This window comes from Cajanus cajan, chromosome 4 (genome assembly GCF_000230855.2).
Source record: "Cajanus cajan strain Asha chromosome 4, NIPB_CcT2T_4, whole genome shotgun sequence".
Taxonomy (NCBI): domain Eukaryota; kingdom Viridiplantae; phylum Streptophyta; class Magnoliopsida; order Fabales; family Fabaceae; genus Cajanus; species Cajanus cajan.
In genome coordinates, this window is record NC_138520.1 from 3645777 (window position 1) to 3668315 (window position 22539).

At 31.4% G+C, this 22539-nt stretch overlaps 1 protein-coding gene across 2 annotated transcripts; it reads right to left on the minus strand.

Annotated features, from left to right (window-relative positions):
• Positions 1–703: 703 nt before the first annotated feature.
• On the minus strand, positions 704–22384 carry LOC109810175 (putative acetyltransferase At3g50280). Of its 2 annotated transcripts, none has more exons than XM_083073939.1 (3): positions 21974–22384; positions 21426–21551; positions 704–2177 (listed from the first exon to the last, which is right to left on the minus strand). In XM_083073939.1, the coding sequence occupies exon 3, from the start codon at positions 2092–2094 to the stop codon at positions 829–831; it is 1266 nt and encodes a 421-aa protein (XP_082930065.1). In that variant the 5' UTR covers positions 2095–2177; positions 21426–21551; positions 21974–22384; the 3' UTR covers positions 704–828. The 2 variants fall into 2 exon arrangements, with proteins under 2 accessions (XP_082930065.1, XP_082930064.1); XM_083073938.1 differs by having other exon boundaries at positions 704–2212.
• Positions 22385–22539: the final 155 nt, after the last annotated feature.

The following is a 22539-nucleotide window of genomic DNA, read 5'->3' on the forward strand; positions in this document are numbered from 1 at the left end:
CAGCCCGTTCCAAGCTACTAAATCACCCCTATCTCCTTTATAAAATTACCAAAATACCCTCAATTAAAATAAATAAATAAAAAGTGAAATAAAAACTGGGGTGTTACAAAAATAGAGAAGACGTATTAGTAAATGAACAAGATTATATTAATTCTCATATACTCACAATGAAAATAATAAAGAAGAAATATTAGTTAATAAACAAGATTTTGTTGATGGTCATACCAATAATGAAGACGCAAAAGAAATTGAGAAATTAGAAGTAACAACTAAAAATATATGCAATCCAAGTCAGTGGACAAATGTTAGTACAAGTTTAAGAGACTTATTAATAGAAAAAGATCCTATTAAAGCTAACATTCTTATAAGTGTTGCATCGGTCGAAAGAAATTTTTTAAAATTAAAATTAATTAAATTTTATTTATGATCAACAATATCTCAACAAAAATTAAATAGATTAGTTTTAATATCTATGAAAAAAGAAATAATAAAAAATTAATTATAATATAAACAATTTTACATCTCTAGAAGCTCATAAAATAAACTTCCAATAAAAAGTAATTTTATTTTTTTACCAAAATATATTATTATTAATTTTAAAAAGACCTCAATTTAAAATCTACTTTATGCCTAAAAATACATTGGGCGGTACCATACATAATGAAATGAGATACATCCTAAAAATATATTAGGCGGTACTATATATAATGAAGTGACGAGATACATGTTATCTTATTTGAATGATGAAAAGAAGGAAGTACTTTATTTAGTGATGAGCATAGTGAAGCATATACGATATACCCATATATAGTCACATTAATAATATGTCTAGTGCATGGGAGCAACGTGAGAAAAACTATCGAGAAAGTCTTCATCTAATTCTAGTGCGCTCATTGCATTTGGCGAAATGACCACTTCCAAATCTATGCTTCCCCCTCCCTCAGCTCCTGCAGATGATGTCAGTCTGCCATCATGGTTATTGTTATACCCAGTTAGAATTTTTACCCCTTTCCAGAGCCATAGATCATTCCCAAACGGATTGAACCTGGGCGAACTTGACACGGTCACGTCAAAGGAATCTGAGTAAGAACCAAAATGGAATATCTTCGGTTGTTGTAGCCAATGAAGAACCTCTTGTCGCACCACTTTGTCATTATGGTTTGCAACAGCGAGGTTCAACTTCCTTGCTGCCCATCCTAGATCGTGTTCAAGCAATTCCCCTGCCGTGCTATCTGCACTCACCATACTAAGTGCGTTTCCAAAGTACTCATTTGGCAAAGGTGGTTCCAATCTAGATCGATTATCTATGGCCAATTTGCAACTTGTTCTTTGATCACGTGGTAGGTGGCGCGCACGTGTTATGCATCTCCAAGCATGTGCTGATAAGGATTGTAATGAACTAATTTCAGTGGTTTTGGCCTCCCAATTGGCCCTTGCTTTTAGTTTTGCAATAAACTCTCCTGAAAAGTGGAAGATTCTCTCTCTAAACTCGGTTTCTTCAAATTTTCTCTTAAACTCATCCGTGTCTTTAAAAGGTAAATTGATAAATGGGCCGCAACCATCTGGAAACCACCGATCATGAATTGGAGGGCGTGAAATGGGAACATTATCTAAAGGCCCTCCGGCTCGAACTTGAGCACGAGCGACTTCAAACCATGCACTAATGAAATTAAAAAAAGCAACCCCATCACCTACGGCATGATTCATTGAACAACCTACGAAAAGACCATCCACTAGTTTGGTGACTTTAGCAGAAAATAGTGGCATGGTGTGACCATCATGGTTGGATACTTTGTGGTGATCAAATAATGATTGAACAATGGTGGAATTGTCAGCAGAGGTAAGAATGTCTGATACACTCATATCCAATGTTGCGTGGATCAACCTAACTCCAGGACTATTGCTACAATCAATGAAAATGGTAGTAGAAGGAGGGTCTTTGGTCTTTTGGGTGACAAAGCGGCCAACCAACGGATAGAAATGAGCGAGGGTAAGGGAAATGGACTGCTTGAAAAGGTTCAAGAAATTTTCGATGGCATTTTGATTAACAAGGCTAGTTTGCTGTAATAGTATGCCAGTCTGAATGTATTGCATGGCAAGCAAAACAATATCCCAAGCTGCTAAATTATATATCTGCCTTGATTCTTTAGCTGGGCTTGGTGGCTTGACAAAACATTCTGAAACAACTTGAACAACATGAGAACTCATCCTCCTAACACTCAAAAAAATAATTTTTGATAAGTTGGATATCTCTAAACTGGGAGATTTTTATGTGAACATGAATGAATATACATACTTAATATATAGTCAAAAGAATAATTTATTGATAAGTTGGATATCTGTAAACAGGGAGATTTTTATGTGAACATGAATGAATATAGATACTTAATATTTAGTCATCGATGGAAACATTAACTTTCACTAGTGAAAAATGAGTCTTTTACGTTATCTCTTTCTCATCAGACATAACAAAAACCGACATAAAAAAAATGCGGTGACATTTTTGTAATTTTTGTAAACTTTTTTACGTCGGATCCTACCGGGTCCGACGTAAAAAAAAGTAGCAAAAGTGAATAAAAAGAGTGCATGGGAGGCATTTTACAACTTTTTTACGTCGAATCTTGGTAATGTCCAACGTAAATTTACGTCGATTTTCACAAGTAACATAAATTTACGTCTCCCGCATTGACGTCAGACTTTTTTCTGACGTAAAAAACTTAAAATAACAGACGTAAATTACCTCTTTTGTACTAGTGTTTCAAATAGTCATTGATGACGTGTAACTCATTTAATGAGTCTAATTGTATTTAATAAAAAATTAAATTGTTCACATTAATTAATATTATTTATTACACGATTTTTATAATTTTGATATTTAGAAACCTGATATTTATTTTATGATTTTTATAATTAAATATTAATTTTGTGAGTTTTGATATTAGGTAGTAACATTACATATTTTTAAAAATAGAAATTTAGAATATACTTTATGAACAATAGTAATTAAAAGAAAAAACTTATAAATATACTACAAGAAATTTTGAAATTACAGACAACCAAAATCCGTGGATAATCCAAAAAATTCATGGGTAACACTTCATTTTTGACGGATTACAAACGGACAATAATCTGTCGGTAAATTACTCGTCTGAAATATTTACCGACGGATTATAATTCGTGGGTAACTTTCTGACAGAATTATTTACAGATAAAATTGGTGGGTATTGTTGATAATATTTTTAAAAAATTATTTCAAAATTATATTAAATAACACCCTTATTTAGTGCAACATCCCTCATATCTGACCTTTTAATAGCTCCACTTCGCGACACTTCATGCAACTTTTCGTTTGTCAGAAACCTTCACCAATCAAAGATTGACCCCACAAATCCCACAAATCAACACAAGACATCTTAGCGTGCCTTGTCGTCACCCACACATTTTTTGGAAAACTTCTCAGAAGGTCACCCATCCCTAAATTACTCCATGTCAAGTACGCTTAACTGTGAAGTTCTTATAAGCTACCAAATAGTAGATACATCTCATTGATATAAATAGTACAAATTAATTTCTTTAAGTCATCATCATCTATACAGTCTCATACTTGTACAATCTTTGGATCCCTCTCATACAAATTATAATATAATATAATACTATAATTTTTATGTAAATTAAAAAAATACTAATATTTTATTTTGTGTATTTCACAAGTTACATTTTTATTATATATAATTAAAATTTATAATAAATTATATACAAAAATAAATATTATGGTTAAATCAATAAATCATATTTAAAATTTATATAACTATATATTAAATTAAAATTAATAACTAATCAAAGAATAATTAACTTCTATATATAAAGCATAAATATCTTTCTTGTCCATAATGTTTTTAGAGACTTTTCTTTAACTAGAAGAAATTTATATATTTAAATTTTTTTTATCTAATTTAGTTTTTGTTTATCATTATTACATATAAATTAATTTTATTAATCTTAACATAAATTACTAATAAAAAATAATTATCCACGAATTTATCCGTCAATAATTACCCACAGATTTATCCGTCGGTAATTACCAAAGGATAAATCTGTGGGTAACTATCTAATTTAATTTTTATTTATCATAATTACTTATAAGTTAATTTTATTATTTTTAACATAAATTATTAATAAAAAATAATTATCCACGGATTTATCCGTCGGTAATTATACATTGATTTATCTAACGGTAATTATTCATGGGTAATTACGCACGGATACATTCGTAGGTAATATTAAAATATATTGATAGTAAAATATTATTTTATACTATCATTTAATTATAAATTTTATATATATATATATATATATATATAATAGTTGGTATGGTAAATTAATTGCATGAAAAAATTAGTTAAGTATTTAAGAATTCAATTTGTTAATCTTTTATCGTTAATTTTTTTAAAGTTATCGACGATTTTTTTTTCATTTTCTATGAACAATGTTTTAGATAGATAATCCATGAAAATATCTGTCAAAAACACCACAATTTCGCACAAAAAAATCTGTGAGTAACATCTTTATGATATTTCAAACAAAAAAAATCTATGGGTAATATCCGTGGAAAAAAGTCCGTCAATAATAAGATCTAATTTAATTTATTGTAATTAATTATAATGAACAAAGAATTTAATTCCTCATTAACAATTTTTTTGGGCAAACTAATGTATCCTTCAACAAAAAATTAAAGACTAGTTCTTCTAAGTAGTGAGATCCATTTAAAGGGTTGACCTTTTTCAACAAATATTTTTTCACACACACAGGAATCTAATATTTTACAACATGCTTAAGAGAAAAACTTATCTACTAAATATATCACATATTGTTAGAATGTCACGCTTATTATAATTATTAACGGAGACTTAAACTTATAAAAGTCAAGATGTAATCAAATTTAATAAAATTAATTATATCTAATGAAAAATGTAACACTCCAATTTTCATAAATTATATTAAGGTATTTTAGAGATTATTTTGATATTTAAATGTATTTTATAAATATTGTAGACACCTAATTTCGTCCAAGGCATACAATCAAGGGAATGGACTTCTATTATCAAGGAAAAGAGTTCCCAAAACATGGAAATAACACGATATGACATCAGAAGGCCCAAAACCCAATAAGGGTGATTTAGTAGCTCAGAACAGGCTGTTCTCAAAACGAAACGGGTCATTCCCAAAATAGATCGGGTTGTTCCCCAAACTGGAACAGGACGTTCCAAATCACCAAAAAGGTCTAACACTACAAGAAAAAGTCAAATTTCCCACGGATCAAATTTCCGACGGAATTTCCCATGGATTTTTACATGAAGGAATTTCTGACGGATTTAAATCCGTGGGAAATTTCCGACGGAATTTCCCACGGATATATATCGGTCTGAAATTTCTGACGGAATTTCCCACGGATTTAAATCCGTCTAAAATTTTTGACGAAGTTTCCCATGGATTAAAATCCGTCTGAAATTTCTGACGGAGTTTCCCACATCTGAAATTATTAAATAAAATTTAAGCCAATTATTTTTCAAATGCAACCAATCCTAATCGCATCAATACACACAACAATGCACTATATAATATTTTCATTATTATATGGGTGTTTTCAAAATATAAATAAGATAAATATAAATCAAAGTGTGTGAGGTATGACTTATATTACCTATATATAATTATATGTTTAGGTTATTATAAATTATAAACTAATTAGCGTAAATGTGTTTTTTGTTACTTATCTTGAAAAATACCAACACATGACGTTCAAATTTAAGAATAACACATCTTTTCTTTAATTTTTAAAAATCACTCATCTCTTTGAAAATAACGTTATTAATTAAATAAGGGAAAAAAAAGTTAAATTATGTTCTGCAAATCATATATATGTATCTATCATTTATTTCTAAATTACATCCAATACTATGTCATTTTGATGAAAACTTTCATTGATCTTCAATTTTGAAAATAAGATTTTTTTCAATTCATTTTTAAAATTATTACTTAAATTTAATATATTTTTTTAAATCACAGTAAGCATGATATTTAAAATAAATTTCAAAAAAGTTGAAATAATGAAATAAGAGATCAAATCTCATTTAATTATTGATATTTGTATTAGTAAATTATTTTCTCTTAATAGTATATAAAAAGTATTATCTTATATAAGTAGTTGTATTATCTTACTTTTTATTTTATAAATATAATTTGGATTATTCATTTTATAATTAAATTAAATTTTTTAAATTTTTTATGAGTTTACATTCTAAGAATGTATTGAAATTCCTCAATATTTGATTATTAGATAGCAACAACATGGATATTCTGATTATTAGACATTATGTTATAATTCTACTACTGATCGTACTATATGTTATTTTTAAATTTGAACTCCTAAACTTTATTTGTTATGTATGACATTTTATTTTGAATGAATGAACTTGTTTTGATTTACATAATTATGATTGATTTAATATCTTTAAATAGGATAATTATTTAATAAAATTTTGAATTTAAAAATTTCACAGAATTTCCCACGGATTTTCCACGGATTTATCCGTGGGTAATTTCCCACGGACAAATCCGTGGGAAATTACCCACGAACAAGTCCGTGGGAAATTACCCACGGATTAGTCCGTGGGAAATTACCCACGGATAAATCCGTGGGAAATTCTGTGAAAAATTATTTTTTTAAAATTCAAAATTGAGGAGTTTCAATACATTCTTAGAATGTAAACTCATAAAAAATTTAAAAAAATTAATTTAATTATAAAATGAATAATCCAAATTATATTTATAAAATAAAAAGTAAGATAAAATTAAAGAGATTAAAATTATAAAATTTTAATAATGCTATAAAACATTAAAAAAGAAAAGAATTAATAAATAATAGAAATAAAAAATTATTTAAATTACAATATAGAAATTCAAAAATTTAAGACAAAAATATACTTAAAAAATAATTCAAATTAAAATATGGAAATTCAAATATTTTAAGTGAAAAGACAAAAATATACTTAAAAAATTATTAAAATTAAATTATTTAAATATATAATCATATTATTACAAATAAAAATAGAATATATAAAATAAAAATCAGTTAAGGGTATGATTATCTATTACTTTTTAGACAAAATTAGTTACAAGATGACGTATAACTTTATATTAAATGTGAATTTTGTAAATTCAACCGTTAAATTAAAAATATTTTACTCTTAAATTATATATACAAAATGTTATATTAATCGAAGATGATTTCTTATAAAACAAAATTAAATCTGTTGAAAAGTTTATATTTTCGATGAAAATTTTTTTGTAGGAAAAGCTATATTATTGATGAAATATTTCAGACAAATTTATATTTGTCGAAAATGTAAGAACTGGTTTTAAATTGGATATGAAAATATTATGATATTATTAGATAAGATTTTAAGTCAGTATTTTATTAATAGTTGATAATTAAAAAATAAAACAAGGATAAATACATTTTTTGAATTTTATATGTTTGATTTAAGATAACTTATAAAATAACTCTTTGGTAAAGTTATTCCGCTCAGTAACTCATGACGTGTGTTGAATTTTATCGATCTAATTAATTGTTAAATTAAAAGTTACTAACTTTTACTAATAATTAATATAAAAAATTAATTAGTTTTGGAATAAATTATTTGTGAATTAACAATATAATTGAAACATTAATTATTTTAAATTATTTAACTAAAATCTTATTGACAATTTACTATATGATCTTAATATTTTTGTATAATTAATATATGGTTTTACTATATGATCTTAATATTTTTGTATAACTAATATATGATTTTAAATTTGATATGAGAATATTATATATAATTAGATAAGATTTTAAGTTAGTATTTTATTAATAGTTGATAATTAGAAGAAAAAACAACAACAAGGATAAATACATTTTTTGAATTTTATGTTTGATTTAAGGTAAATAAATATATTAAATTAATTAATAATTTATTTAAAATATTAAAATTTAATTTATAAGTATGTATTAAATAAATATTTATAATTTTTTAAATTATATTATCATTATAAATTATAAAATTAAATAATTTAAATTATAATTTTAAATAAAAATAAGTAGACAATTATAAAAGTAAGTACATATAAATAAATAATAATTAAATATATTATTATTATTATTAATTATTATTATTTGTAATATAAAATTATTATATATTATTATTATAGTACAAATATGAGATTGTATATTTGAAGATGACTTAAATGAATTAATTTGTACAAGTTATACTGACAACACACATATACATTTCGGTAGCTTACTCATAAGAACAAATATAAAACACACTAAACAATGAAATATCGTGAAATAGAACCCTTGAGAGGCCAAATATGAGGGTTGTTACATTAATAAATTTATTAAAATTAAAAAAAATTATAATTTTCGGGTAATTTCCCACGGATTTATCCAATATTAAATTATAAGATAATAAAAATTATAAGCTTTTGTATTATATATATATATATATATATATATATATTACTTTCCCAAGAATACTAAGAAATCAAGTTGGTATAACGGTATGGCTGTTGGCTCATAACCCCCATAACCAAGGATCGAATCCTGGCTTTGTAATTTTAGTTAAAAAATGCGAAAAAATTTAGCTACCGAAATTTAATCGATCGCTAAAAAATTCAAATGTTCAGTATTAGCGACCGAATTAAATTCGGTCGCAATTGTTTGATAATTATTTTCAAAATTCAAAATTGGTCGCTAATTCCGTCGCAAACTATATTTTTATGAAACACAAGTAAATAGCGACCGATTTAGCGACCGATTTTCTCGCTACCACTCTAATCCGTCGCTAATTCGGTCGCAAAATAGCGACTGACAAATTTCAGTCGCTAAATCGGTCGCTAAACAGCGACTGATAAATTTCGGTCGCTAAATCTGTCGCTATTTTGTATTTTTCTTGTAGTGATTTATAAATATAAAATTTTGAATATATTATTATATTATAACTAATATTTGTGATAAATAAATATTTTTTATTGTATAAATTTGTAATGAATTTCTATTGTGTAATCATATTATTTTAACTATTGATATTTTTTAAGAAATATTTAAGTTTAATTTATGAATAACAAATATAATATATTAAACACAATTTTAAAAATTGAATCGAATTGGTTGGTCAAACCTGTGAGACCCCTATTTCCTTTTTCGTTCCCTTTTCTCTCCCTCACTTTCACTTATACTCTTTATGTTTCCATTCTCTCTTTTCCTTATTCTCTCAAATTTCATGCTCTCTAGCTGAAGAGGTAGTTACCTAGAGGTTGAACTTCTCAAACGCAAGCCTTGTGAAGCTAGCCGGAAGACGGATTCCTTCTCCTTATCTTCTCTTTCGTTCTCCTCTTCGTTCAAGCTTCTTAGTCTTCCCAGAGCTCGGATTCTCGCATCGAGGTAAGGGAAGTTAGTTTTGGTTGTGATTGATTGTTGGGAGTGAGCTAGAAACTCACATGATGGCTGATTGTTGCGGATTGATGGCTGAGATTGATGAAAATGAATTTTTTCCGGGGTTTTGATGAAAATTCAGGGATTTTCTTTGTTTGATGTTGCATGTGTAAAAAGCTGGGATTTTTGAGCTGTTGGATGAAAACGTGGAGTTTTGAACCGATTGCATGTGTTTGGATAACTTGATTTGTGCAGGTTTGATGAAATTTTCGCAGTAGGTAAGGGTTCCTATTTGAATTTGCGCTGGGCGCAGTTCTTCGCGCCGAGCGTGATTTGAAATGGGAAATCCCTGGGTGAATCGCGTCGGGCGTGGGGAGAACCACGCCGGGCCCAATAGACCTCTGTAGGTCTCTGGTTGAGAATTACGCCGGGCGCGCTTTTAATGCGCCGGACGTGAATTTGATTTTCATAATTTGACTTTATAGTCTTCATGAAAGTTGTAGCCTTGGATGTTAGTTTTCCAATGGCGCTGGAATCACCCAAAAAGGAGTTTTAAACTCTAGATATGGCTGTTTTAGTGAAGAGGGGTCAAGCTGCTAGCTTTGTTTATAGCTGTTGCGGTTTTTATCATTTTTAACAAGGTAGATGAAAGAACTTGGACTTGGTGTCTTCATGAGAGTTGTAGGAAATCTTCTTATCTTTCTTATGAGATAAGGATGAGCATGGTAGAAGTAGTATAACTCCTGATGTGCTATTTTCTGTGAAGGTTGCCATTTCGCATTTAGTGATTTGGTTAAGTTGAGAGTTGTTATAGGTGCTTAGGCTAATTGGTGTTGTGTGGGTGGGTAAGTTGACAAGATAGATGAGTTGTAAACAAGATGGTTGGGTCGTATTATGTGTTGATCATGTTGTTTTAAGCTGTTAATGATGAATGTTGTTGAGCTGAGCGATGATATTGATGTGCTGCGCTAACCGCGGACCTTGTCGCGCTGGGCGTGAGACTCCTTGGGAGTCTCTGCCTCGAGGGCGCTGGGCGCAATTTGGTTTGCGCTGGGCGCGAGACCAAGGGAGGTCTCTGCCTTACCTGCGCTGGGCGCGGGTTGAGGCACGCCAGGCGTGTGAGACTCCTTGGAGTCTCTGCCTGGCCTGCGCTGGGTGCAATTAGGTATTGCGCCAGGCGCGAGAGAGTTTTGGACTCTCTGGCTAAGTCTCGCTGGGTACAGGCACGCTTGCGCCGGGCGCGTTGGCCCCTGGAGCCCTCTGGTTGTGCCACGCCAGGCGTGACCATGAGTGCGCCGGGTGCGTATGAGGATGTGAAGTTATATGCTGAATTTGATGATAATATTGTTTTATGCTGAATGTTGTTTATGCTGATTAATGCTGCTAATGTCGTGTGATGAAAAGTTGTGTTATGCTATATGTTGTTAATGATGTAACGCTGAGTTGTGCTGTGTGATGCTAATGCTGAACTTTATTGTTTGAGTCAAGCTGAATCATATGCTGATAGTTGTTGAATTATGCTGTAATTGCTGAGCTGAGATGTAATTGATAAATATGTTGTGCTGACTAGATGTAAATGCTGAAAAATGATGTTAAGCCGTAATAGATGTATATCGCTGTGCTGAGCTGGGCTGTTATTGATGATTTTAAATGCTGATTTATAATATGGTTGTACTCTAGAATGATGAGCTGAGTTGTGAGTAGTATGCTGTGTTGAATACTACTTAGCTGTGTTGTATGTTGATTTTGCTGTGCTGTGCTGTGAGCTGTTTTGCTGTGCTGTTTATTGCTGAGCTGTATGATGTGTTTAGCCACTATTGTGGTGCTGTTATAGCCGCTATGTCGGTGCTGTTAGCCACTATTGTGGTGCTGTTATAGCCGCTATGTCGGTGCTGTCAGCCACTATTGTGGTGCTGTTATAGCTGCTATGTCGGTGCTGTTAGCCACTATTGTGATGATGTTATAGTCGCTATGTCGATGTTGTTACCCACTATTGTAGTACTGTTATAGCCGCTGAGCGGTGCTGATATTGCTGAATTTGCTGTGGTGTAGTATAAGCTGTACGGGTGTGCTGATAGTTGTAGATGCTTTTATTTTCATATTTATGTATGTATGTCGATTTCTTTACACTAGCTTATCCTTTGTTGTCTCCATGATGTTTGGACTGCAATGATCATACTATGTATGGGAGCAGAGCAGGGTTAGGTTGGTGCTGCTGAGGAGAGTCAGTAGCTAGCAGATGAAGTTTATTTCTGTTGATGTATTTAGCTACTTGGTTAGCAATTGATGGATGTATTTTGTTTTGTACACTCTAACTCTTGTCGGATTGGGGACCTTGTATATATATATATATATATATATATATATATATATATATATAGATCCTATATTTATATACTCGTTCTCTTCTGCCTGGTGTTTCCGGTGTGCTGTGTTGTGCGTGTAGTGACCAGCCGAGTCGTTACAAAACTGATTTGATCGAGAACTGGTTCTCAATCGGTTCTATTGATTTTTAAAATCGTTTGGCAATGAACTGATAGAACTGGTCCAAAATTAGTAAAAAATTGATTGAATTAGTTTAATTAATTTTTTATTTTTAAATTTTAATTTAAAATATCTTTAATAAAAATACATATTAAAAAATTATAAATTTGAATAACTTATTTTTAATACTTGTCATATAAATATAATTTAATGATTTATGTTAGTTTTATTTTTTAATATCTTTATTTTTTTTTACGATTTATATTATATTAATTTGATACTCTTTATTCTAAATGTAAACTTGTTATTATTATTATTAATAAATATTGTTATATTTTATTAAAATTTAGATATAAATATTATATTATATTTTTTTAAAACTTAAATATTATATCTCATTAAATGTTGAATATTTATAAATACTCTAAAATCATTTTCTTTATAGAAAAATAGCCACTAGTACTATTCAGATGCGCGTGGAAATTAGGTTGTTCGTCAAAACTTAAACTTTATATTAATAGTAAGTTTAATTAAGTTTATGTTACTTGATTATATTTAACAAACAATTAAATTTTACATTAATGATACTTATTACATAAATATTATTTTTTTAATCTATGGACATGATTCACGCAATATCCTAAAGTGTTGATAATCAAGAATTGATCTACACTCATAGAGTGTGACTTCCACCGGCTAAGAATTATTTTTTAACATAGATGGGAACATAAATATTAATTTAACACTTCTTATAAATGTTTTTGGAGACTTAAACTCTTTAATGAATTCATTTGATTAAACTTAAAAATAAGTGTTTTAGTTTTTTTTAAAATTAATTCTCTAAGGAGACGTTTGGTACACAAAATATTTTTATTTTTATGGAAATCTTGATTTTTCATATTTGATAACTATTTAAAAACATCTTAGAAATATAATTTTTTGGAGATCATTTTTATCTTATTTTTCACACAAATATTTTCGTAGAGGGTAAGAATCCATTTCTTGAGTTAGGAGAAAAGTTTAATGCATATAAAAATATCACAATATCATTTTCAAAACATAAAGTCTCTCCCTTTCTCTCTCCTATTTCTATTTCTATTTCTATTTCTCTCTCTTTCTCTCCCTATCTCACTCTCACTCTCACTCCACCTCTCTCTCTCCCTCTCTATAATATATATATATATTATAGATCGAAACTTTAACTTCCCAATAGTCATTGATTGGATGTATTTAAATTTAATAGATTTAATTATCTTTAATTATAAATTAATTTGTTTACATTAATGTTATTTATTGTACATTTTTTTATAATTAAAATATTATTTGTTGGTAGAACGGCACCAATTGAAAATTTAACTTAACAATATTCATCAATTGAATGTAGTTAAATTTAATAGATTTAATTGTATTTAATAAAAAGTTAAAAATTTTACATTAATGTTATTTATTTATACATTTTAAATAATTAAATATTACTTGTTTGTGTAATGGTGTCACCAACACTACAAGAAAATTGCAAATTATCGATGAAATATTTTCAACAAATTTATATTTGTAAAAAATATAATAATTTTTTTACGAAAATTGACAATCATATATTAAAAGAGATCAATAAAATTTTAAATATTTATCTATATATATATATATATATATATTGGAAGAATCAAATGACTTACAAAATAACTCCAACTGTTAAATTAAAAGTTATTAAACTTCAATAATAATTAATATAGAAAAAATTGATTATCTTTGGAATAAATTATTTTCTAACAATATAGTTGAAAAATTAATTATTTTAAATTATTTAACTAGAATATTATTGATAATTTACTATATAATCTTGATATTTTTGTATAACTAATATCTGGTTTTAAATTTGATATGAAAATATTATGATATAATTAGATAAAATTTTAAATTAGTATTTTAATAATGGTTGATAATTAGAAAATAAAACAAGAATAAATACATTTTTTTTAATTTTATATCTTAGATTTAAGATAAATAAATATATTAAGTTAATTAATAATTTATTTAAAATGTTAAAATTTAATTTATAAGTATGTAATTGTAAACACCAATTTTATTCCACTAACCTTTCTACTAGTTTCTTTCTCAAAATTTCCAAATCAATGATTCAAGAACGAGTAATTTACAAACTAAATTTTAACTCAAATAAAATATATACTATAATAATAAAAGAGAATCAAAAAAAGACAAGGGAAGAAGGAAACAATATCTTCCTCTGTATCAAAAATCCATACTGTAACAGCCCAATTTTCAATGGGCCTTGGGCCCAATTCGTTGCCCGGAACGGGCCGTTTCAAAAGTGAAACGGGCCGTTCCGGAATAAAGAATTTTTCTAAAAATCGTAGTTGAGAACGGGCCGTTCCGGTTGGAGAACGGGCAGTTCTGGTTTGGAGAACGGGCCGCTCTGGAATTGGAACGGGCCGTTCTACTGGGATTGAGAACGGGTCGTTCCGGTTTTGGAACGGGCCGTTCCAGTTGAGATTTTTTGCGTGGTTCTGGAGGGTCCAGAACGGCCGTTCCACTTTTGGAATGGGTCGTTCCGGGTTAGTGAGGCAGATTCCTATAAATAGGGGGCTTCACTTCTCATTTTTCACACACCTCTCATTCTCATTCTTTCTTCTCTTCTGTTCTCTCTTCTTTCCCTCTCCTTCTTTCTGAAGACCAAGAGGAATCTAGAGAAGGAGGTTCTACCCTAGTTTTAGTTCCGGTCCCTGTTTAAGGAAAAGAGGAGGAAGTTCTGCCCTAGTTCCTATTTATCCAGGTACGGGAAAAAAAAGAATTATTTATATGTAGAGTTACATGAGGGAATTGAGTAGAGGAAGAACCCTAATTTTATAATTATTTCTGTTTGGAGAATTCTTGGTTTTAAGTGATTCTATATGAATTTAGGATTATGAATATATGATTTATTTGTAAAAATGATGCTCTGGGAGAGAGCGAAATTGTAGAAAAGTGTCTGTAAGCTAGGTTTTGGGGAAAATTGGAATATTTCTGTTTGAGAAATTGATTATCCTAGTAGATTCTGTATGTGTTGAGGATTAGAAATACATATTTAATTTGTAAGAATGATGATCTAAGAGGGAGAACGAAATTGTAGAAAAGTGCTTGTGAGTTGGGTTTTGGAATAATTGGAGATTTTATCGTTTGTATTAAAATTATATTAAATTGCTAATTTATTGATTATTATTACATTTATGAATGTTATATTAAATTGATAATTCTATTGATTTAATATTGTATTAAACTGGGGAATTAACTGAGTTTTATATTATTGTTATAATGAGTATTCATGGTGAATTGCGTGAGGATGTGTAAACCCTTATTTTGTTAGACTTATTTGTTGAGTATGTGATATGAAATTGTGTATGTGATATGAAATCGTGATATGAGATGAGATGTTGTATGGACATGATTAAGGTTGTGATTGTGATGTGTTTGTGGTTCCTCACATTCATGCTTCAGGGACGAGCGTACTCCTGAGTGATCAGGGATGATACGAACCCTAGGTAGGTGATGCTTCAGGGACGAGCGTACTCCTGAATGATCAGGGATGATACGAACCCTGGGTAGGTGATGCTTCAGGGACGAGCGTACTCCTGAATGATCAGGGATGATACGAACCCTGGGTAGGTGATGCTTCAGGGACGAGCGTACTCCTAGATGATCAGGGATGATATACGAACCCTGGTATGGTGTGGGTTGAGTGAGGCAATTAACCCGTATCACTTGTGTCAGATGTGGCGAGGTCTTGGCATAGTGTTAATTGTAAGATTGGCTTGAATTATGGACGTGAAAATGATATTGTTAAACGTAAAATGGTGTGATGGTGATGGATTGATAAATTATGATACATGCTTATATATATGAATTATGATGAGATTTCATTATGATGTGGTGGTATGTACTTTGCATATAGATATTTCCTTTTCTCACCGTATAAATTGTGGATGTTTTAGGTGAGGAAGATCCGGCTACGAGTAGAATGCCAACAGTTGAATTGTGGGTATGCTCTGATATTGTGACATCGGGACAGAAGATTTTTAGGACATAGATTTGATATGGATTTGGAATTGTAAATATGATTTTGAAAACAATTTGTAAACTTTCAAGTTTTATTTTCAATTATTATGTTGGTTATTGGTAAATGAATATGAAGGTTTTATGTGAACCCTTTTACCAACGTTAAAAACTTTATTCTTTAGTTTATTTATATGATTAATATTTATATGTGTTGGGGTAGTAAGGGTGTCACATTTAGTGGTATCAGAGCAGGTCGATCCAATTGGCCGTGAGTTATGAGTTTACTATGCTTGTTTGGTAGATGAATGATGGAATATGTTTTGCTTTATGATGAGGATAATGATGATGATGATGATGTTTCCCTTGTGTTGTTAGTGTTGTGCTTACACTTATATTATTTTCTCATAGTTTGGCTGAAAGACATGATATAGCTTAGTTGATGCTATTCATAATTGCTTATTTTTTTTTATACTTCTTGCTTATGTAAGAAGTAGTGGTTGAGTGGTATCGCTCGTGTTGCGAGCATATGTGCTAGTAGTAGTGGACGAAGCCTTGTGCTAACCAACTAGAACTATTAGAACCTTGAATGTGGGCGAGACATTGATTTGTCGAGTGTATTAAGAGTTTACGATTTGTAGAGTTTCTGAAAGCTATAGTTCTAGTGATTGAATCTAAGAGGTTATGTGTTGAGCATTAGAGCTTTGAGTGTTCTTGATGAAAGGTCAAAGTTTTGGTGATTTCCTTAAGTTTTAGTGCTTGCATATTAACCTAGTTAGGGGTTAGGTTGCATGGGGATTTTACTTCAGATGTAAGTCTTTTGTGTGGAATATGTGAGTTGTTTTGGTTTAGGATTGTAGTAGAAAGCTTGAATATGAAGTTGAGGAGTGAGTTTGGAATGGTTGAGGTATTTTGTGGGATGTTAGTACACTATTGTTGTATGGTGTAGGGAATATTTTCGTTGCAGTCTTGTTGTGCCAATATCAGTACCGTATTGACAGATTTAGATTTTATGGTCTTCACAAAAGTTGTAGCCTTGGACGTTATCTTTCCAATGGAACTAGAATTAGGTAAAACGGAGGTCTAGAACTCCAGTTATAGCTACTTTAGTGATCAAAGGTCTAGCTGTAAGCGCCAAATATATCTGCTGAGGTTTTTAAAATTTTTAGCTAAGAAGATGATCTTGGAATCTTATGTCTTCATAAGAGTTGTATCTTATTTTCTTAACTTTCTTTTGAGATAGGTTTGAGATCATTTGGATGAGTATAACTCTCTGAGTGTCAATTGCTTTTACAGTTGTTGGAGGTAGGTATATGTTGTCATGATGTTTTGAGTTGTTAGGCATAGCAAGGATAAAAATAGATTTGGATATGATGTTTTGAGGTTTTGTCATTGAGAGGTTGTTTAAGGTGATATGATGTCATGTGGTAAGATTGATTCATGCTTTATGGTGTAAGCGATGATTGATTCGTATATGCTTAGGGATGGTATATATGAAGGTTTAAAATAGGTATTCTAATATGATTTGATATGCATGTATGTTGATATGAGGATAGATGACTTTATGGATCAATTAGTGGATGTTTGTGTTTTAATGAGATTGACCTTAGGATGTGATATCATCATATTAAGAGTTAAGTGTGAAGATATATCCAAGATAAATTTAGGATATATTATCTAAGTATGATTTTTGACTGTATGAGATGAGTGTTCTAGGTCTTGTAATTTCTTGCGGAGGTATAACGTAGATCTATCTAAGATAGAAGTTGTGCTTAAGTGAGAGATACATGAGTCTATTAGCGAGGTTATGAGTTTCTTGGATTAGCTCATTGTTGTTGGATATTTGTTGAGTAACTTTCTAAGATAGCGTTACCTTTGAACAGATTGAGTAAGAAGAGTGTTATTTTGTGTGAGATAGTAAGTGTGAGAGTAGTTTCCAAATTCTTAAGGAAAGATCGACTAGTGCGCTAGTATGAGCATTGGCCGATCTTAGTAAGCCTTTTGTGGTATGGGTTGATGTTTCTAAGATAGGTTGGGACAGAGTGTTGATGCAAGAAGAAACAATAGTAGCTTATGCTTCTAGGAAATTGAAAATTCATGAGAGGAATTACCTTACCCATAACCTTGAGTTAGCGATTTTGTCGTTTATACTAAGATTTGGAGACACTAACTATATGATTCTAAGCTTGAGGTATTTAGTGATCATAAGAACCTTAAACATCTTTTGACCAAAGGAGTTAAATATGAGATAAAAGAGATAGTTGGAATTTCTTAAGGAATAAGATTTTGATCTTATTTACTATTTTGGCTAAAGCCATTGGGGTGATCGATGTTTTGTGTAGGAAACCTTTATATTTATCTTCCCTTATGATTAGAGAGATGAATCCTTTTGGCTCAAATTAGAGATTTAAGTTTGGCTTATAAGGTTACTCTTAGTAGTGTGAGACTAAGTATGACTTGAGTAACGAATGGATTGTTGAAGGAAATTGGAGAAGCATAATTTTGGTGACAAGATATGAGGCTATAGGATAAGAGTTTGACTTGGGTGTAGATGGAGGGGTGAAATTAGAGATCTGATATGTATACCTAGTGAACTTATGCTTAGGTGCTTAATCTTTAGAGATGATCATAGAAGTAAAACCAATATTGTGGCAGATGCCTTGATTATGATGACCTCTAGTATATCATTTTGATGATTTAAGGGTTGGATTTGATTGGAGAATTTAGAGACTTATGCTTTGTGTGTGAGATTATCCTTAGGAGCATTGAATTGATTATGTTGAAAGTGACTAGTGAATTAGTGGATGAGATTAGAGAAGCCTAGGAGTTAGAGCCTTTCTTAAAGAATCAAGTGGAAAAGATTGGTAGAAGTGTAGATAACTTTTCGGAGTAGAATCGATATTGTTTTGAGGTGCAATAACAAATTTGGGTGCTTAGTAACCTTCAATTAAGAAAGATGATTTTAGAGGAAGGACATTCATTTAGGAGCTACTGAGATGTATCGGGACCTTAGGAGGATGTATCAGAGTGGTTCAGCAGAAGCATGGTGACCTAAGGTGAAGAGAGGAGTAGAGAAATTGTATGCTCGTGTTTAGTATGCAAGGAGTCTGTTGGAATTTTGTAGCACTTAGACGTCCCATTTTGGAACTGTAATGGTGAGTGGATAGACCTTAATTGTAGGTTTGTCTGAGACACTTAAGAGATCGATTCTATTTGTGTTTTAGTGGATAGACTCGCCAAGTCTACTCGTTTTACCTTTAGATATTCTTTGGTGAAATTCATAGAGTTGTACATCAATAAGGTAGTAAGGTTGCATAAGAATTAGAAAGTAAGAAGCGAGGAGTCTACCATTGTAAAATTTCGGGGACGAAATTTCTTAAAGGAGGGGAGTATTGTAACAGCCCAATTTTCAATGGGCCTTGGGCCCAATTCGTTGCCCGGAACGGGCCGTTTCAAAAGTGAAACGGGCCGTTCCGGAATAAAGAATTTGCCTAAAAATCGTAGTTGAGAACGGGTCGTTCTGGTTGGAGAACGTGCCGTTCTGATTGGAGAACGGGCCGTTCTGGAATTAGAACGGGCCGTTCTGCTGGGATTGAGAACGGGTCGTTCCGGTTTTGGAACGGGCCGTTCCAGTTGAGATTTTTTGCGTGGTTCTGGAGGGTCCAGAACGACCGTTCCACTTTTGGAACGGGCTGTTCCGGATTAGTGAGGCAGATTCCTATAAATAGGGGGCTTCACTTCTCATTTTTCACACACCTCTCATTCTCATTCTTTCTTCTCTTCTGTTCTCTCTTCTTTCCCTCTCCTTCTTTCTGAAGACCTAGAGGAATCTAGAGAAGGAGGTTCTACCCTAGTTTTAGTTCCGATCCCTGTTTAAGGAAAAGAGGAGGAGGTTCTGCCCTAGTTCCTATTTATCCAGGTACGGGAAAAAAAAGAATTATTTATATGTAGAGTTACATGAGGGAATTGAGTAGAGGAAGAACCCTAATTTTATAATTATTTCTGTTTGGAGAATTCTTGGTTTTAAGTGATTCTATATGAATTTAGGATTATGAATATATGATTTATTTGTAAAAATGATGCTCTGGGAGAGAGAGCAAAATTGTAAAAAAGTGCCTGTAAGCTAGGTTTTGGGAAAAATTAGAATATTTCTGTTTGAGAAATTGATTATCCTAGTAGATTCTGTATGTGTTGAGGATTAGAAATACATATTTAATTTGTAAGAATGATGATCTAAGAGGGAGAACGAAATTGTAGAAAAGTGCTTGTGAGTTGGGTTTTGGAATAATTGGAGATTTTATCGTTTGTATTAAAATTATATTAAATTGCTAATTTATTGATTATATTACATTTATGAATGTTATATTAAATTGATAATTCTATTGATTTAATATTGTATTAAACTGGGGAATTAACTGAGTTTTATATTATTGTTATAATGAGTATTCATGGTGAATTGCGTGAGGATGTGTAAACCCTTATTTTGTTAGACTTATCTGTTGAGTATGTGATATGAAATTGTGTATGTGATATGAAATCGTGATATGAGATGAGATGTTGTATGGACATGATTAAGGTTGTGATTGTGATGTTTTTGTTGTTCCTCACATTCATGCTTCAGGGACGAGCGTACTCCTGAGTGATCAGGGATGATACGAACCCTGGGTAGGTGATGCTTCAGGGACGAGCGTACTCCTGAATGATCAGGGATGATACGAACCATGGGTAGGTGATGCTTTAGGGACGAGCGTACTCCTAAATGATCAGAGATGATACGAACCCTGGGTAGGTGATGCTTCAGGGACGAGCATACTCCTAGATGATCAGGGATGATACGAACCCTGGTATGGTGTGGGTTGAGTGAGGCAATTAACCCGTATCACTTGTGTCAGATGTGGCGAGGTCTTGGCATAGTGTTAATTGTAAGATTGGCTTGAATTATGGACGTGAAAATGATATTGTTAAACGTAAAATGGTGTGGATGGTGATGGATTGATAAATTATGATACATGCTTATATATATGAATTATGATGAGATTTCATTATGATGTGGTGGTATGTACTTTGCATATAGATATTTCCTTTTCTCATCGTATAAATTGTGGATGGTTTAGGTGAGGAAGATCCGGCTACGAGTAGAATGCCAACAGTTGAATTGTGGGTATGCTCTGATATTGTGACATCGGGGCAGAGAATTTTTAGGACATAGATTTGATATGGATTTGGAATTGTAAATATGATTTTGAAAACAATTTGTAAACTTTCAAGTTTTATTTTCAATTATTATGTTGGTTATTGATAAATGAATATGAAGGTTTTATGTGAACCCTTTTACCAACGTTAAAAACTTTATTCTTTAGTTTATTTATATGATTAATATTTATATGTGTTGGGGTAGTAAGGGTGTCACACATACCATCCTACACTTTTATGTTGCACTTAAATCTCCTCCAACAAGCTTGTTGAGCTTCTGTCATAGCCACCAACAGATCCCTAAGATCACGCTTCTACCATATATGATTCCAAAAGCATGAACTTGAAACTACTTGCCAAAGAAGGATTAAACGATAGTGAGTCTATAGATATTGTAACATAACTTGAAGAAAGAGGATTTTTCAAAAAAAAAAAAAAACAACAAGGAAGCAAGAATAATATCCGGTGATCAAGGGTAAGTAAGCTCAAGCAAGAAGCAAGCAGAACGTGAAAGCAGAATAAGAAGTACAGGCAACATGCAATCAAATTTGGGTATCAATATTCTATCTAATCTTGTTCTGTATATGATCATTTTCCCTTTTTTGAAAATAATATGTATGCAAATCAATATTTAATCACATTGTAAATCAATCCTTTCCCCTTTAAATCAAATGAAACCCTCAGCCAAGGGTTTTCTACCCAACAAGTAAAAACCCAGTCACAATAGAAAAGGAGATGAAAACAAAATAAAAAGGGGCGTGTGAACAATACCAGGGGAACGTGACTGGAGCGTGGTTCCCATGAAGGTCGCCGTGCGCCGCCGTCGGAGACGATTTTTGGTGGTGGCGATGCCCTCCTTTATCTTCTCCCTCTCACCCTTGTTGTGCGTCTCTACAACAAGTCACAACACGGACAAACCATCACGAACGCCACCGTGCACCATCGTCGGAAATGATTTTCGGTGGCGACAACAACCCTCTACCTTTCTTCGTTTCTCTCTTTAGCCATCTTCTCCTTCTCCTTTGTACGACTGACTAGCCACCTTAGCCATGCCGACACCATAGCAACGATCTACCACGTCGTCGACGTTTGTGGAGGAAGGCTGCGTGTAAAACCCTAGCAAAGCGTCTCCCCCATTCCTCTCAGATCCCCTTCTTTTCTATTTTTAGGGTTTCAGTGAAATGGTCAAGTGTCATCTAATTTCCCTTTTTTCTTTACATTTTGGGCCAAGCATATGGGCTAAGCCCATTCAACAAACAATTAATTTTTTTTAAAAGAAAGTAATCAGACCCTTCATATCATATTTACTTTTTCTTTCTTTTTCTTTTTCTTTGTTA

What these genes read in the sequence shown, in the direction of transcription:
- LOC109810175 (XM_083073938.1), bottom strand. Translation starts at nt 2,208, where the DNA reads ATGAGTTCTCATGTTGTTCAAGTTGTTTCAGAATGTTTTGTCAAGCCA.